Here is a 16,123-nt window from a genome sequence, read left to right on the forward strand (position 1 = left end):
GCGGACTGCCGCTGCGAACAGGCACCCATCAACGTCCAACGCGCGTCTTCCGGGACGTATGGGAGAGGCGGGACCCCGGACGCGTCGAGGCGCACGCCAAGTCGCGTGTGTCGCTGCTGCGCCGCGATTCTGCTTCTTGAGAACGAGCTGGACGGCGTGAAAGGGCGGGCCCGTCTCGCATCAGGATTCGGCGTGCCATGGCGACAGCAGATGCAAGGGCGGGAATGGACAGATGCGGACGCTCGTCGCGTCGCGCAGAGTCGCACGGCAGACTCGTGGATATGCGCCAGCCGACGCGATCTTCCGTGCAGAAGACGGCCATGCGAGACGCAAGACGTCCACCTATCAACGGGTGCAGTGCCCGTACCGACTCCTGTGTGAAGTGCGTGCGGCGGGCTCGACGACCTCCCGCAGCTGCGCGGGATTTGCTTCCGCGGCGTCGCGCCCCACAGCGAGCGGGCAAGTTATGCATTTTGATGAGGCGGGCGGTGGGTGCTGTCGGCAAGGGTGAAGAGGTCGACGGTCGGGCTGGAAGCGGGCTACAAATAATAGCCTGGTGTGAAGGCGAACAGGGTTTCAAGGGGGCTCGCGTGGCAATGGCCGAGAATGGCAGTCGGAGAATCAAAAATGAGGGTGTCCCCAGGCGTTAGCATTTATTAGCGTTCGCCTGTCTCTCCTCAATCCGGCCGTGTACTAGCTAATATCCCAGTCGCTGCTCTCACCATCTTGCTCAAAACTGCCCGAGGTCTGCTCATCGTCGCTCACAGCGCGCTCGCCGTCGCTCACGTCCTTCGCAGTGCCCAGCCGAATTGTACCATCAATCCTCTAGACGGGCGTAAAACCAGCTGGCAGGTCCGTCCCCTGTCGCATCACTTGCTCCCTCTGGCCTTTCATTCCTAGCCAACGCCGCCTTTCTCGCAGAAATACCATTGTGCAATAGCCTCCATTCGCTCACTATCCTACCCGTACTTGCTCAATCTGTTCTCTGTCGTGCCTTCACCGCATCAAAAGTATCCGCCTTGTCTCGTTCACCACTATGAGTACTACTTTGCAATCGCCTACATCCCCTGCCGACAATCGTCAGTCCCCGGACGACAGGAAACAGACTCCTCCCGCTTTCCTTGACCTCGCTGACTCGGTGAGTCTCCTATTTTGGTAGCACTATTCCCCAATTGCGTTCTGATGGCTGCGCTGCGTGCAGGCCTCGCGTCATGGCAGTAATATACCGGACATGGTGCGTGTTGGCGGAAGAGTGGCATAGAGTCGAGAATCTCGGAAGTGCTGATCGCTGTCTTCCGCAGCGCTACGTCAAGCGTATTGAGCACGAAAGGCAACGCGCGTTGCAACGCAAAATGTTCGAGGACCAAATGCGTGCTCTCGAGCAGCAGCAAGCCCGCGAGCTGCTTAGCATTCCTCTGGAAGCCGGTCTGGCCGTATCCGCGCCGACGACGCCCCCACGCGTGAATGCCACCCTCAACGACGAGATGTTGTCTGGTCTCGGCGCTGGCTACGCGCATGCTTCCGTCGACGCGGAGAGCCTCTCTAAGGCTGTTGGCTTTGCTTCTGACAAGCGCAAGTCGGTGACGTATGCGCCGTCTGTCAACCACTCCCCGGAGATGCCTTCGAGCAACATGCACCAGAGCTTCGCTCGCCCTGGTGGCGCTAAGAGCATGCCTGCTAGCCGCCGCACCTCGGCCAGCGAGCACGATGAGGAGCTTGCGGGTCATCTGCAAGGGCTTACCCTAGCTGGCGAGAGTGCGGAGCGCGAGCGCATGCCCACTTCGTCGGGCGCGATCCCGCAGTCGATCTTGCGTGCCACCAGTGGCTTCGCCCAGACGAACGGACAACAGTACGGCAACATTTACAACGCTGGTATGATGCTCGATGAGCAGTTGGATAAGGAGATGCACAGTGAGTCAACTTGCATTATTCGCAGACTTCTGCATTGTCTGATTTTCGTCAGATGCCATGCGCAACCTGCCGACCTCGGATCAGGACAAGTTCGCAAGGAAGGTGAGTCGTGCCGGTATTCATTTTGGCGTCAGTCATTCATGATGCACGTTCGCTAGCTTTCTGCGTCTTCCGCTGCGCTGGATCTGGCGCCACTCTCCCAGACGCCTCCGCGTAACTCAGTTCTCGGCCATCTGAACGGCAACGGGCGTGCCCCAGAGGCTTACGGACGTCGTACCGTCACCAACCCGACTATGAGCCTTTCTCCAGCACTCGGCGACATGTCAGGCGCGAAGGGGACTGTCTCTGGCAGTGCGACTCCGCTCATGCAGCAGGTCTCGCAGGGTCTCTCACAGGGCCTTTCTTCTCGCCGCGGATCCCCACTGAGTCTCACGGATGGATTGTCCATTACGACTGCACGCTCGGTGCCTGCCACTCCCCTTCCGGGTGGACCTCAGTCCGCTTCGCTGATGGGCAAGGCACCTGGCACGCCGCTCTCTGGCGAGGGCCCTGGTATGAACGGCATGCTGGGCGGACAGCACTCTCCGCAGACCGAACTTACTCCGTCGCTTCAGAGGATGCCCTCATCTGGCGGGTATGATGCGAACGCAGTGAACTTTAACTCGATGCAGTCGGACGACCACCTTCAGGTTCGTCCTGATTTTATCTTTGCCTAGTTCGTGAGGTTGATGAAATTGCCAGGAATATGGAGTCGAGTCTGTTTACGGGCTCAACGGGAACGGCATTGAGAATGGTCGTTTCAACTCGTACAGCACTGGTTCGACGGCGCTGTACCATCACAACGGCTCGAGGTACGGTCTGGGCATGAACGGCAGAGCAAATGGTGCAGACAGCAAGATGGGTGGGCTGCATGGACCCAAACACAAGCGTGGCGACGTTGACCGCGAGTGTGAGTTGTCTCAGTTGTGTTTGATGCGGAGGTTTTGACTCACCATTGCGTCAGTCAACCGCTTCGCAGGCACACGTCTGGAGGATCTGCAGGGCGAGATTCCTACGCTCTGCAAGGATCAACATGGGTGCCGCTACTTGCAGAAGAAGCTCGAGGAGGGTGTGCCTGAGCATCGGGATATGATCTTCCGCGAGACCTTCGGCCACTTCGCGGATCTCATGACCGGTAAGCTTCTCTGCACTTCACGTACGTAGGCCTATTGACGAAGATATCACAGACCCATTCGGCAACTACTTGTGCCAGAAGCTGCTGGAGTACGCGACGGACGAGCAGCGCAATGTGATCTGCGAGTCTGTAGCGCAGGACTTGGTCAACATCTCGCTGAACATGCACGGCACGCGTGCGGTGCAGAAGATGATCGACTTCCTGTCCACCCGCAGACAGGCAAGTCGCGTTTCAGTCCTCCTCACTAATATCACTTACGAGACGAGGCAGACTGACCTCAAATATAACGCTCAGATCCACGCTATCATTATGGCTTTGAGCCTGCACGTCGTCGTCCTCATCAAGGACCTCAACGGGAACCATGTCATCCAGAAGTGCCTCAACAAGCTTGCGCCGGAAGACAACCAGGTCAGTGCCTTGCGTGAAGTGCGTCGTCAATATCATTGATTTATCCGTGTCTAATATTCGTAGTTCATCTACAATGCTGTTGCGGCGAACTGTGTCGAGGTCGCTACCCATCGCCATGGATGCTGCGTCTTGCAACGATGCGTGGATCATGCATCAGACCAGCAACGCGTGCAGTTGGTCAACGAGATCACATATAACGCGCTTACCTTGGTCCAGGACCCGTACGGTAACTACGTTAGTAGCTCGCTTGGCCACATTACGCGGTTGCCTTTACTGATGCTCGTGCTATCCCAGGTCGTGCAATACATCCTCGACCTGAACGACAACCGCTTCAGCGATGCGGTTATCCGCCAGTTCACGGGCAATGTATGTGCGCTGTCCGTGCAGAAGTTCAGTTCAAACGTTATCGAGAAGGTACAGCGGATTCAGTTCTGGCTATTCAATGGACTGTATTGACGCTGTCATCCGCAGTGCATTCGGGTTGCTGAACACAATACCCGGAAGATGCTGATTGGGGAGCTGCTCAACCGCACGCGGCTAGAGAAGCTTCTGCGTGACTCTTATGGCAACTACTGTGTCCAGGTTCGTCGTTGCCTGCTTCGTGTTGGCCGGACTCCCGTTGAACGTCATCGCAGACTGCTCTTGACTATGCAGAGCCTAGTCAGCGGGCGCTGCTCGTGGAGGGCATCCGGCCTGTCTTGCCATTAATCAGGAACACGCCATACGGGAAGCGCATCCAGAACAAGCTGCAGCGAGAGCACGTGGACGGCTTCGGCGGTGGCGGCTACCACCACAGCAGTCCCCTTGGCCTGTCTTCGCCGAGCATGCTTGGTGGACACGGTGGTCGCCACATGTCGCACCAGCTGCACTCTCCAGGAGCGTTGGCGGATGCGTACACCGTGCCAAACGGCCTTTACGGCGGACCTGGTCTCCAGCAGGGTCACCTGCACGCTTCGCAGTTGCATGGTCTGCAGCCCACGAACATCGACAGCTACGTGATGCAAGGCTCGAACAACCACAGTCCTGGGTTGACGCCGCCGCACTCGCACGCCTCTGGCTTCTCGTCCTACGGGGGTGTCAGCTCGTACCCTGTCGGCGTTGCGGATCCTTACCAGCGCTCGTACGGGTACGGTATGTAAAGTGTTCGCTGCGGCGGCTCGACGCACTCTCGGCGAACATATGGACGAATTGACATTCATTTCGTCGCATCGCACCCTAATCATCGCATCTCCCGCCCCTAGGCGGCTTTATACCTATGCACCCCGTCTATGCCTTCCCGCGCGTCGCGTCGACATGCACCTTCATCAAGCATACTACACTCGTTTAGTTGGGCTTCATTATTACATCGGGCACTCACGTATACTACCACCATCCCGCATTTGTATTTTGCAGCACCCATGCATAACATCACGTCGCTCTTCTCGCTGTCCGCTTATTTGGCGCTCTGTCCCCACCGTCCTCGTTCCATCCATCGGCATATACAGAGACCCTTTCTTGCGTACCTCGCCCCCTCCTATACACATAACCCATCTTTGTACTGCGTACTCTCTTCTTCGCACCGTGTACAGCGTACCCGCTTTCGTCCCGCCTCCCCACCCTCGTAATTTGTCTTATTGTAAGTATATCAGTCCAGGCACTTGTCTGTCATCCTGTAGTTATTCTGCAATCGTACAGTCGTTGGTTGGGTCTTTGTGCATTTTTGGGCGTGACGCGTGAAGTCGCCGTTCGAGCTGACCAGGGCTATCGACGTTGGACGCTGAATAGACTTTGTGATCTAGGACTGCGGACCGCGATTATTGGGAGCGAGCGAGCTCTCGTTCGGACGACGATTGGTTCAATGTGGTGATTTTCATTTTGGTCTCGGAGACGATGTCGCGCATGAAGATGTCCATCCGCTGACGATCCCGTGTATATATACCGCATGGGTCCGAGAAGGGCGGTCCTTATCTTGGTCTTGTACCGTCTGTCAGAAGACCTCTGCCCTCAAATGCTTCCATGACACTAGAGGTAACGAGGGTGCGTTTGCCATCTACTAGTACTAGGCACCAATGACGATGTAAAGGAGAACATTGAGGTGTAGAGCAGTGCTATTTCTCGTCATTCCTTGCACCGCTTCGACGATGCTGCCGGCGGCGTTGTGTGTGGCCTGGCGAAACAGGACTGACGCGGTCACGCAATGCGCGTAGACGCCGGGGGGATGGGAGTGCCAAGAGTGACATCGAAGTGGGTGGTGGAGGATGCCGATGATCGAGTGCCTGGTCCCGTCAACGGCCTCCTCGTTCCGTTGGAGCGAGTCGTCGTCTCTCCCTCGGCCCCTGCTGTCCTCCTCCCCCCATCCCCGCTGCGAACTCTCCGTCGTTTCTTGTCTGCTTGGGATAATAACGCTATATATTGCCAGCACCTTGCCTAGTTACGACCCCACGCTACCCGCAGAGCACAAGCTTAAAGCTACTGCTCCGGGTTTTCGATTCCGACGCGGCACAGCCTCCCTCTCGCGCACGCTGCACTGTACCACAGAGCGCTGGACAGCAGCGTCTGAGGCTCTGACAGACCCACCTCCCGCTCGTTCACCGCGCGTCGCGCTGGACCGACCGCACTCCGTCTCACACCATGCCTTCGTTGCTACCGGACGGGCTGCTTCCGCAGCCGCCGTCGTTCCAGAAGAAGAAACACTATGAGATCCACAAGGTGCTCGGGGAGGGGACGTTTGGAAAGGTCATGGTGCGTCGTACTGCCTTGTCGCCCAAGGTCTCATCCCTCACGCTATCATTGTGCCCGCTCTTTGGTCGCACTTGTGCAGCGCGCGTCATGGCACGTCCCTCCCGACGAGATTCATGTCGCCCAATACGGCGCGGCCGCCGCGAATTCCTCTCCGACCCTCCCCTCTCCCACTCCCAGCACTCACTCCTCGCACTCCACCACGACCAATGGCTCGCCCCTCAGCTCTCCTACCAACGGTAGCACGTCGCCCTCGGGCACAGGCACACGCCCGACGCCGTCGCGCAAGAGCACCGCATCGAGCATCAAGTCCTCTTATCTGAGTGCGCGCGGCCAGTCGTCGTCCGCGGCGAGCACGATGACGGTCGAGGTTGCGCTGAAGGTCATCCCAAAGAAGAAGGTGAAGGGCAATGAGAGCAGCGTGTGGAGCGAGATGGAGGTTCTCAAGGGCTTGAGTCACCCGAATATAGTGAGTCCTGATATTCCTGTATTCCCCTGCGTTGCGCATCGCATGGCTTCGTTCTCCTGTGCAAGCCGTGCCCTGGACACACTCGCCAGCCGCCCATAATCTCCTTCGAGGCTTCGCCATGCGTCTATCACATGACGTCACTCTTGTAGACGCCTGCCCGTCTTCCTCCTTGCGCGCGATCGAATCTGGCATTTGATTTCTGTATTTGTCTGCTCATAGGCTGTGGCGCTGACGCTCTGCTTCTTACAGGTCAAGTTCTATGAATGGTTCGAATCGAGGACCAAGTACTACCTCTCCTTCGAGCTCGCTGTCGGCGGTGAGCTCTTCGAGCGCATCACGCAGAGGGGTAAGTTCACAGAGAACGATGCCGTCGCCGTATTGAAGTGCGTATATCCCGTTCACAATCTGTTGAGGTGCTCTCGTTTGAGTAGTACTGGAGCAAGTATCGTAGATTTCAATTCAGTTTTCGTGTTACTCTTTTACGGCAGTGCCTCATCATACCTCGCGCTGCCACGCAAACGAACGTGAGAACTGATACGGACGCTCCCCAGATCCATCCTCTCGGGCGTCAAGTACCTGCACGACCACGACATCGTCCACCGAGATCTAAAGTACGCCGCGTCTCGTGCGCATGCCATCTCCGCGCCCGACTGATCGCGCGCATCTATTTATAGGCCCGAGAACATCCTCTATCGCACCAAGGACCCGCATTCGGACATCGTGATCGTCGATTTTGGCATGTGAGTGCTTCGTTACTGGGCGTCGGCGTGGGGGATGGTCGTGCTAATGTAGTTGGCCGCAGTGCGAAGCACTTGGACCAGCCGGGCGAGCAGCTCACGTCGCTTGCGGGCAGCTTCGGGTATGTCGCGCCCGAGGTGCTCAACAAGATGGGCCATGGCAAGGCCGTAGATATGTGGTCCACAGGGTACGTCGCCGTCACCCGTCACTGTCCACGCGTGTCCTGATGCGTGGATGAACGTAGGATCATTACCTACGTGCTGCTGTGCGGCTATTCGCCGTTCCGCTCGGACGACACTGCGGAGCTCATCCGCGAGACGACTGCTGCGCGGGTGGAATTCCATGAACGGTATTGGAGCAATGTGTCAGAAGAAGGTGAGGAGCACGACAGATTCAACTCGATAATTCCCATAAGCATGCTCAAAAATTATCCTTGTTACAGCGAAAGACTTCATTAGAGTACTCCTGAACCCCGACCCCCATAAGCGGCCAACGGCAGAGGAGGCACTTAAGCACAAGGTAGTCATCTCGTTCTTGCATCCCGCTCAGCACTGACTGGACATCGCTGCAGTGGCTTACATCACGCGCATCGAACGAGCACGACCTCTCCGGCCTCCGCGAGTCCTTCAACCCCCGCGCACGGTGGAAGGCCGCGATCAACGGGACGATCGCCCTGCAGCGCCTCGGCACGCGCTCGAGCATGGGCTCTGGCGGGTGGCGCACGAAGAGCCGGAGCAGCACGCTGCTCGACAGCGACGACGAGGACGTCGCTGAGAGCCCCGCGAAGAGCAGTGGGAACCACCTCGAGCTTCCCGAGGAGAACGAGCACGTTGTGGTCACCCCGCCGGCTAACGCAGACAGGCCGCCGGCGGTCGTGGAAGCGAGGGCGTGCGAGGGCGCACCGAGCCCGCCGCCCGCGCGGTCGACGCCCGAGAAAGCGAAGGAGCCGAAGGTCATCGGCCGCGCGGAGGTGCCGCAAGCGGGGCATACGCTCCGGCACGAGCAGGACGAGGGCGCGCGCGAGCCGCTGGAGGCGCAGGTCCCGCAGGAGGTGCACGAGCACGCGGAGGTGCGGCGGTCGACGGACAGCGTGGGCACGCGGCGGTCGCTCGAGGACGAGGAGCTCGCGATGCCGGGCAGCTTCTATGGCTCGGCTGGGAGCAGGGCGCAGAGGCATAGGAGCGGGAGCCAGAGGAGCCACCGGAGTCATGGGAGTCACCATGGGCATCACCATCATCATCATCATCCGGATGGCTTGTTGGCGGGCTTCCTTAGGAAGATGCACCTGGGATGAGGTGTTGGGGCGGTGCTGGGATGGAAGTTGTTGGTGTGATGATGGTGAGCGAGGCGTGATATAGCGGTTGGACTGATGATATACCATTGACAGTTAGGGTGGGCGGGCAGGTGTAGCTCTAACTTATCCATGTTTGCGTTTGATCGCGATGCCCAACGCTTCTTACGCCAGGCCGGTGGGAACTGCACTACTACGGACCTACTTCTGACTTTTGACAAGTAGGTTATTCCATACCTTATATATACACTGACCGTTCGCTCTGATGCTGGTAGTCCTCGTCTCGGTGGTATCATGAGCAAATACTCCCTCCGGCGAACGCTGCCCACACTACGGGGTAATCGACTTCTTGAACGACTTCTGCTAGCATTATGGAATTGCGGCGCCGCTGGCCATGTCCATTACAGCCAGTCTGGCTTCTGTTCTCTTGTCGTCTGCTTCCTTCCATGGACCTCGGATAGAGGCCTGATCGTTGAAGATAGCTCCAGAACTTTGATTGGTGAGGCAAGTGCTCTAGTGACAATATGCTAGTCGGCCACAGCGCTTACTTGACGTTATCCACCATCTCAGAGTTCGAACTACCTCCCGACTTCTGACATCTCTGGAAGTTCGGAAGTCGCGACTATGGGGCATAACTTCGGCATAACAATGCTTACAGTATCATAGCGATACTCTCCATCCTCTCCGGGTGTCCACGCATGTTCGTCAGATGGAACCTGAGCTCTCGCACGATAAACCCGGTTACTCTCTCAGGTGACCAGGTCACTAACTATCAGGGGATGCACTGCATACAGGATGAAGGTTTCACGATATAGTCATGGTGAGCTGGATGCAATGGCCAAAACCGTGACACAACCTGAGTCCTCGACAGTTGGCATGGGTGTAGTACGAAACCTCATACGTCCTGCATGCATAGGTCTACATAGTCTTCTTGCTGCTACTCATGCCATCTTACTATGCGTATGGGCATTCCGACTCGAACATTCGATCGTCATGTCCCCCGGACGGGCGGAATCTATGCCGACCTACATATCACTCGTGTCGCAAGCCATCATCATCGTACGCCGATTTCGCCTCCCCAGACTGCTGCTGACGCCAAGCTCACCGACAGCCTTACACAGCACTACTCGTCTTACTCACGCAATATCTTGCGCTGCGCAGACTGTTCTCAGGAAGACACACTCTAACGTTTGTCCTGGATGTATCAACCGCATGGACGGGACTGGGTGCCGCGCTCGTGATTGTTTGGAGACAGGTGTCATCTCGCGCCAATATGTTCGCAACATTCACAGTAGCCGTTTACCTCATATGCATCTCCGCTTTGCACGTCACTACACCCTCGTTGCTCTCCGTGCAATCGTTTAATCAGACCGATGCCATCACAGTTCCGGTGGCTGTCGGTATGCCTATACTCAATGCCTCGTGAGTTATCGCTTGGGTTTCTATCTTATGTCTTCGTTGAGAATCACCCAGGGCACCTGTATGGTCTGATTCAGTCATAGACTTGTGGTCTCAGGCGGCATCGATCCTCGAGTACAATGTCATTGGCACGCAGTATCTACCGACCACAGGACTGGCCAACAACACAATCTACGATTTCAACCCTCCCGGGAGTAACCTAGTCGAAGTTACTGTGAACGCGACCACCGCAAACGTTACCTGTGGCTGTATCCCGAATGCAAGCCTCACGATGTTCGAAATCCAAAGTGCGAACGTTTCAGGCGCCTGGGTGAATGCGGCGTACGGTCGTTATCAGTTCAGCTTCGCGGTTGAAACATGGCGTACGTCGCGCAAGCTCCTTATGGGTCATCATATCATGTGCTAATTGGACTCAACACCGCCGTGGGCTAATAGCAGTTTGGTCTTCGCTAATCCATTTATCCGTGGTCGACTATGACCCAACGCAGCTAGGAAACACATCAGTCTCTATACCTTTGGTGCGTGATATCATGATTCAATTGTGATTATATAATCTGAACAAGGCTGTGGGTCAGGGACGAAGCGCATTGTTCTTGACAACACTGAATGTGACCGACGGCGAAGGCCGGGCAGTGTCGCCTGTCCAAGGCAGGTGCTGTCATATGCGCTTGGTTTCGATATTTGCCTGAACATCCATTTAGGGGAAGGAAATTTGAACGTACAGCTTCTAGGATGCACCTTGAGCTGGACCAAGGGTGCTGTCGTGTTAGACGGTGCTACAAGACAACCAGCGGATCCTATTGTACAGAGCGGTGATCATGAAACATCATGCCCCCTATGGGAGCCTCTCCTGGCAACTGGCCCGGCGCAAGTTGATACGCAACCTGATATCGAGTCTGATTCGGTGTGTTTGCTATCAGTATGCTATCTTCTACAACGGTATTGAATGCAAGCAGTGGGCTTCTATGTTGAGCAACGCCGATGAAACGACCAATAATCCTTTATGGAACTACAATCAATCCCTGCAAGGCGTACCGCTGGCAGTCAGCGGAATCCAGCTGACATATTCATATGGTGATTTGACACCCCTGTGAGTCGTCGTGGACCATGGTCATCAAAACACTCATCAGCCTACAGATACCTAGGAGAGATTCTCGGTATTCCAGAGCTCAGTGGGACACAAGCAGTGAGTTTGATTGCATTCGAGGAGGCCTTGAGTAAGTCATATTTTCATCGTTAGTTTGCGCTCTGGACGTAATGCTTCTGGCTGGCAGGCAAAATGACGGCTCTGTCATACTGGTCAGGTACGTCGCCCAAAATGTAACCGGATTGATAGAGAGACTATCAAGCTCACGCTAAGATCACGTCTCCTAGCTGCCCATCTCGTTGACATCGAAACCCAAGAGGGCGTTTTGGCCGTCGCCTCTGGAACTGCTCGAGGTTCCATGGCCATGTTTCGCCTCAACGTGAGTGATGTTGTGTCGAGCTTGTACGTCTGCGCACCACCTGACGCATCTACTGCTCCTTCGTCTCCATTAGTTCAATACACCACAGGTCCGCGTTCACTCAGTACTAGTGTTGCCTCTGACCGTCAAATTCACACTTCGTCTAGATCATCGTTGGACTCGCGGCTTCCGCTGCGATGTTGATCATCGCGATGCTTTTAGCCCTCAGTGCCGCGAAGGATTTTCCGCTTGTCGATGACTTCAGCCCTATGCATCTGATGTGGCTCGTCATAACGAACCCATCGCTCCATCAACGCATATCGGAGGTAGAGACACCGTCCACGGATCGTCTGCGGGAGGCAGGCATGATCGACCTCGGATCCTGCACTCGTTCCGAGACCTCGCTTGCACGGATGGAATACGAGAAGTTGGAGCGGGAGGATAGCAGCACGCTAGATATTGCTGAGTAACGTCTTGTAGGGCATCAGACCTGCGAGTAGTAAGTTACGAACAACGGGACGGGTCATGTCTGATTCATGATGTATGAATGACCGATGAAACTCACTGTTGGATTTGGCTCTCAGAGTCAGGACTCAGGTAAGAGGCCGGGATATGCCGTCAGGTTCTACAAGCATCACCAGGCGGCCCGGCGTCACGCTAGCGCTCTTCCGACAACCTTGCTGCTCTGTGCGCCCTGACATCCCCAATAATTCTATATCTTTACACTGGAGCTAGCGGAGGCTTATACATAGCTATGACCAGCGTGAACACGATGCTTATTGATCCACCTATGCTCAATTCATCTTGCTTGTGGGCATCGGACATCGAACAGCTCCGCGATCTGTACGCTTGTTCTCACACAGGCGCGGTCACCACTCGCACCGCGACGCTACATGGGTTCAAGGAGAATGAATCCAATGCTGTGAGCCGTGTCTCCTCATGTCCACTACGGCTCGTATATATCTGCTCATGTGTACATTCAATGGCGCTATCGGCGACGGAATGATCAGGTTGTCTTCACCGCGGACAGGCTCTCGACGCTGAACTCGTACGGTTACTCCCCATACCCGCTCTCGCAATACTTAGACTGGGTCCGTGAACTGTTGAACACGCCGGAGACACATGCGAAGCCGATCATCCTGAGTATCACCGCGTCCAAGGCGGAAGACCTCGCGCAGATGGTCCGGGACATCCAGAACTTGCGCGCAGACTTACGGAGCAAGTCCTCCGCCATTTCTACTTACGACCTAGCGAACTACGTCGCCATCGAGCTCAACACCTCCTGCCCGAACATCCCCTCTGCGCCGCCGCCGTCCTACTACCTCCCCGCGCTCCGACCACACCTCGACGTGCTTGTAGCAGCCACGCGTGCGGATCCGTCACTAACCATCGGTCTGAAGCTCCCGCCCTATCCCGACGTCACGCGCATACGCGATGTCGTCTACTGTCTCGCCGAGTACACCATCGATGAGCCTGACGCGGAGGGCGCGCGGAGCCCGTTCGCGTTCCTGACGTGTACGAACACGCTCGGCGGGAGCGTGGTCTTCGCAGGCGAGATCGACCTATCGTCCGCCCCGCCGTCTCTGGGCTCTGATCCCGCGCCGACGGCGTTCGCGCTCCCGACTGCGCTGGGTGGGCTGGGTGGCGAGCGGTTGCATGCACTCGCTCTCGGGACGGTGCTGGGGTTCTCGCGTGCGCTGGCGGCGCACCCGAGTCCGGCGGTACGCGCGATCAAGGTTATCGGAGTGGGCGGTGTGAAGGACCGTGCGTCGGCGGATAGGATGCGGGCGGCGGGAGCCTGCGCAGTGGCATGCGCCACTGGGCTAGGGCGGGAGGGTGTGAAGGTGTTCGAGAAGATCGCGCTGGGCGAGTGAATGATGAGTGAGGGCGATGTGGCAAGTCGCTGTCGTGCCAGATGAGTGTCGCGTTCGTTTGTACTGGCTCACTATGCTGCGTGACTAACGCTGAGGGAAGTCGTGCCAAGATATATTGTGCACCTACGTTCGAGTCCTGTATATTAGTCTCAATAGGTGTGTGACTCATCGTCACTTCAGTTTCGTTCCGTTTTCTGACATGCATGGTTTCACAGAACTGCCGATCAAGTCAAATTTGGTATTGTCAAAGTCAAAATCTATTGTTACAAGTTGTGTACGTATCGAAGACGCAGAAATCTATACAAGATGAGAGATGAACAGATATGTACACCCGCGAACTGGATCGCGGCTCACTGAGACCCTTAGCCACAGCGAGCAATAAGCGCAACTGATAGCAATATGAACTGAGAACGAAGATAGAAGGAGAAACCCAGCAACCCGGATCACCCCATATAGCCCCTCATCACGCCGCCGTCCATCAGCGTCTCATACAGCCCCAGGCCCTCGAACTCCTTTGCCATACCGTACACCCACGGGTTGCTCGGCTTCGAGAACATCAACGGATCCAGCGCGTCGACGTAGATGTCCTGGGCGTGGTTCAGCTGCGGGGCCTCGAACACAGGCGCCGTCGCCAAAGGACTGTGCTGATCGAAAGGGGATAGGTGCGCGGGCTGGGACGCGATGGCGGGCTGCGGGAGGAACGGCGAAGGGTGGTACTGAGGGGGAGTCACGGGGGCCGACGACGAGGGTGAGGGCGCGGAGGGCGTGGAAGAGGTGGACGGCGCGGTGGATGAGCTCGCGTCGAATGGGCTCGGGTGCGATGGGTACCACGACCAGTCAGTGTCTATGCCGGGTGCGTCCGCAAGGAGACTGGAGAAGGACCAGGACATGGGCTCGAGCTTGTGCGCGGGGATAGGCAGGGGAGAGGTGAAGCTCGGGGGAGAAGGCGTGGATGGGAGGAAGAGAGCCTCGGTGTCCTTGGGGCTTGGGCTGGACGGGTAGGACTTGAAGGGCGCGGAAGGGGTGCTCTGAGGAGGGATAGGATGTCAGAACATCCACCAAGTCGCGATACAGTGAGGAAACACTTACGGGTGGCTCAACCTTGGCTGACTTGTCCTCCGGAGAGAAGATCAAGCACGAGGACAAGGCCTCGATCGATCGCTTGGTCGGGGTCGGCGGCGCGAAGCAGGACTTCTTCACAGGTGACCACTCCGCGTGCGTCGGGATGCCGATGCGTGGCCCGGGGAGGCGGGGCGTAGAGGGTTGAGGAGCGGAGACCACGGACGCGTCGAAGCTCTCGCAAAGCGTGGCGTCGAAGATGCTTGTGGAGTAGTTCTTCGAGACGGGGATGCCGAGCTCGCTCGCGCCCTGGCTGACCTGGTCGGCCTCGCGCATGCTCGCGTCGATGCGCTTCGCTTCGCGCTCGAGTTCAGGGATGCCCCGGCCCTCTGCGATGAGCTTGCCGAGGCGGCGGCAGCGCTCCTTGTCCTTGGGCCCGTTGCGCTTGACGTTGCGCTTGCGCGGCTTGTCGGTGCGTATGACGGGGCTGAATCTGTAGTTCGGGTACTTGCGCGCGTGCTCCTCCTTCATGTCGGCGGCGCGCCGGTACCAGACGTCCTTGTTGGTCGCGCTGAGCTCGGACCAGGTCGTGGAGATGATCTGAGAGAAGAGGCGCTGGTCGTGCTCGATGGAACCCTCCTTGAGCTCCTGGAAGAGCGCCTTGCGGAAGAGGATGAACGCGTTCGGAGGTCGCGGGATGTAGTCAGGGCCCTTGCGTCGGCGAGAGGCGGCGGAGGTCGCGTTGGGGGAGCTGGTGGTCGCGGTGATGTCGAGGTCTTCGGGGGAGGGCATGTCGGAGGGAGACCACGGGCGCGGGATGGAGGCTTTGCCGCGGGTGCGGGCGGGGAGGGAGGCGGTGGAGGTCTTGCCGCGTACAGCAGGCATCGTAGGGGAGCGACGTGTATCTGTGTGGAATGCAATGCATGTTAGAGCGAGCACACAAAGAGGGCAGGGGCGGACGCACGCGAAGTGTTGCGGGAGAGTGGGGAAAGCGCGACAAGACGGGGGGTCGAGGGGGAGCGGAGGCGGGGAGGCCGGCTTTATAGACTGGGCGTGTTCTGTCGGAATGCGAGGCATGGCGGGTCTTTGTGCGAGTGCAGAGAGCATGGCTGGCTGAGCGGAGGCCTGATCCAGTGCGTCGGTGCGCCTCTGGCGGTGTAGCGCCCATAACCCCGTCGGATATTCACCATGCTGCACGTTCTCTTCACCCCGATCCATCTTAGGCCCTCTTCTCGCCTTCGCGCCCGGCCCATCAGCTTCCCCTGCTCGGCACGCGAGCGGCACGCCCCTCCCCCGCGCGTGCGATTGGTTCCGCGAGAGTTGCCCAAAACGCACGCGTGGGAGTTTCGCCATGGGGCCATTGACCTCTGTCCGCATCCGGCTGACAATGGCCCCCGCCCTCCATTCTCACCCGTCTGCACTCGCCGGCACACCGTCCCGCGGCCGCACTCTGTGGGTGCATCGATGGGTGCGGCTGGTGACGCGTGGAGGTCCTGGTGCACCCGACGTCGTCCTGAGGGCCACTCCGTTGCCACTCCGAGTTACTTGGGCGCTCCGGATCCGAGCTTCGTTATCAGGGATCGCCGTTGGATCGCCGTCACGCATTAGACCGTCCCC

General features: G+C 57.7%; 5 protein-coding genes across 5 annotated transcripts; 4 read left to right on the forward strand and 1 right to left on the reverse strand.

Annotated features, from left to right (window-relative positions):
* Positions 1-1,036: 1,036 nt before the first annotated feature.
* C8Q71DRAFT_857830 (ARM repeat-containing protein) lies at positions 1,037-4,632 on the forward strand (the record flags this gene model as incomplete). The annotated part of the gene is made up of 12 exons (XM_047927442.1): positions 1,037-1,138; positions 1,202-1,234; positions 1,302-1,911; positions 1,964-2,013; positions 2,070-2,600; positions 2,653-2,860; positions 2,915-3,085; positions 3,138-3,493; positions 3,557-3,727; positions 3,788-3,907; positions 3,965-4,075; positions 4,129-4,632. 12 exons carry the CDS (start codon positions 1,037-1,039, stop codon positions 4,630-4,632), a joined length of 2,967 nt encoding a protein of 988 aa, XP_047778844.1.
* Positions 4,633-6,103: 1,471 nt separating this feature from the next.
* Positions 6,104-8,712, forward strand: C8Q71DRAFT_857831 (Pkinase-domain-containing protein; the record flags this gene model as incomplete). The annotated part of the gene is made up of 9 exons (XM_047927443.1): positions 6,104-6,214; positions 6,294-6,680; positions 6,930-7,063; positions 7,232-7,291; positions 7,355-7,420; positions 7,483-7,605; positions 7,663-7,793; positions 7,861-7,937; positions 7,990-8,712. 9 exons carry the CDS (start codon positions 6,104-6,106, stop codon positions 8,710-8,712), a joined length of 1,812 nt encoding a protein of 603 aa, XP_047778845.1.
* Positions 8,713-9,414: 702 nt separating this feature from the next.
* C8Q71DRAFT_50008 (uncharacterized protein) lies at positions 9,415-12,137 on the forward strand. The gene is made up of 13 exons (XM_047918957.1): positions 9,415-9,529; positions 9,581-9,768; positions 9,821-10,131; positions 10,183-10,490; positions 10,564-10,646; positions 10,704-10,776; positions 10,830-11,032; positions 11,085-11,218; positions 11,266-11,345; positions 11,403-11,432; positions 11,503-11,594; positions 11,668-11,682; positions 11,741-12,137. The coding sequence occupies exons 1-13, from the start codon at positions 9,505-9,507 to the stop codon at positions 12,041-12,043; spliced, it is 1,845 nt and encodes a 614-aa protein (XP_047778846.1). The 5' UTR covers positions 9,415-9,504; the 3' UTR covers positions 12,044-12,137.
* A 105-nt stretch (positions 12,138-12,242) lies between these two features.
* Positions 12,243-13,899, forward strand: C8Q71DRAFT_50016 (uncharacterized protein). Its single transcript, XM_047918959.1, has 3 exons — positions 12,243-12,495; positions 12,584-13,603; positions 13,663-13,899. Exons 1-2 carry the CDS (start codon positions 12,328-12,330, stop codon positions 13,445-13,447), a joined length of 1,032 nt encoding a protein of 343 aa, XP_047778847.1. The 5' UTR covers positions 12,243-12,327; the 3' UTR covers positions 13,448-13,603; positions 13,663-13,899.
* Positions 13,848-15,654, reverse strand: C8Q71DRAFT_50019 (uncharacterized protein). Its single transcript, XM_047918961.1, has 3 exons — positions 15,471-15,654; positions 14,537-15,411; positions 13,848-14,475 (listed from the first exon to the last, which is right to left on the reverse strand). The coding sequence occupies exons 2-3, from the start codon at positions 15,389-15,391 to the stop codon at positions 13,891-13,893; spliced, it is 1,440 nt and encodes a 479-aa protein (XP_047778848.1). The 5' UTR covers positions 15,392-15,411; positions 15,471-15,654; the 3' UTR covers positions 13,848-13,890.
* Positions 15,655-16,123: the final 469 nt, after the last annotated feature.

The sequence above is a fragment of the Rhodofomes roseus genome, assembly GCF_022264815.1.
Source record: "Rhodofomes roseus strain CIRM-BRFM 1785 chromosome Unknown C8Q71scaffold_10, whole genome shotgun sequence".
NCBI classification, from domain to species: Eukaryota; Fungi; Basidiomycota; class Agaricomycetes; order Polyporales; family Fomitopsidaceae; genus Rhodofomes; species Rhodofomes roseus.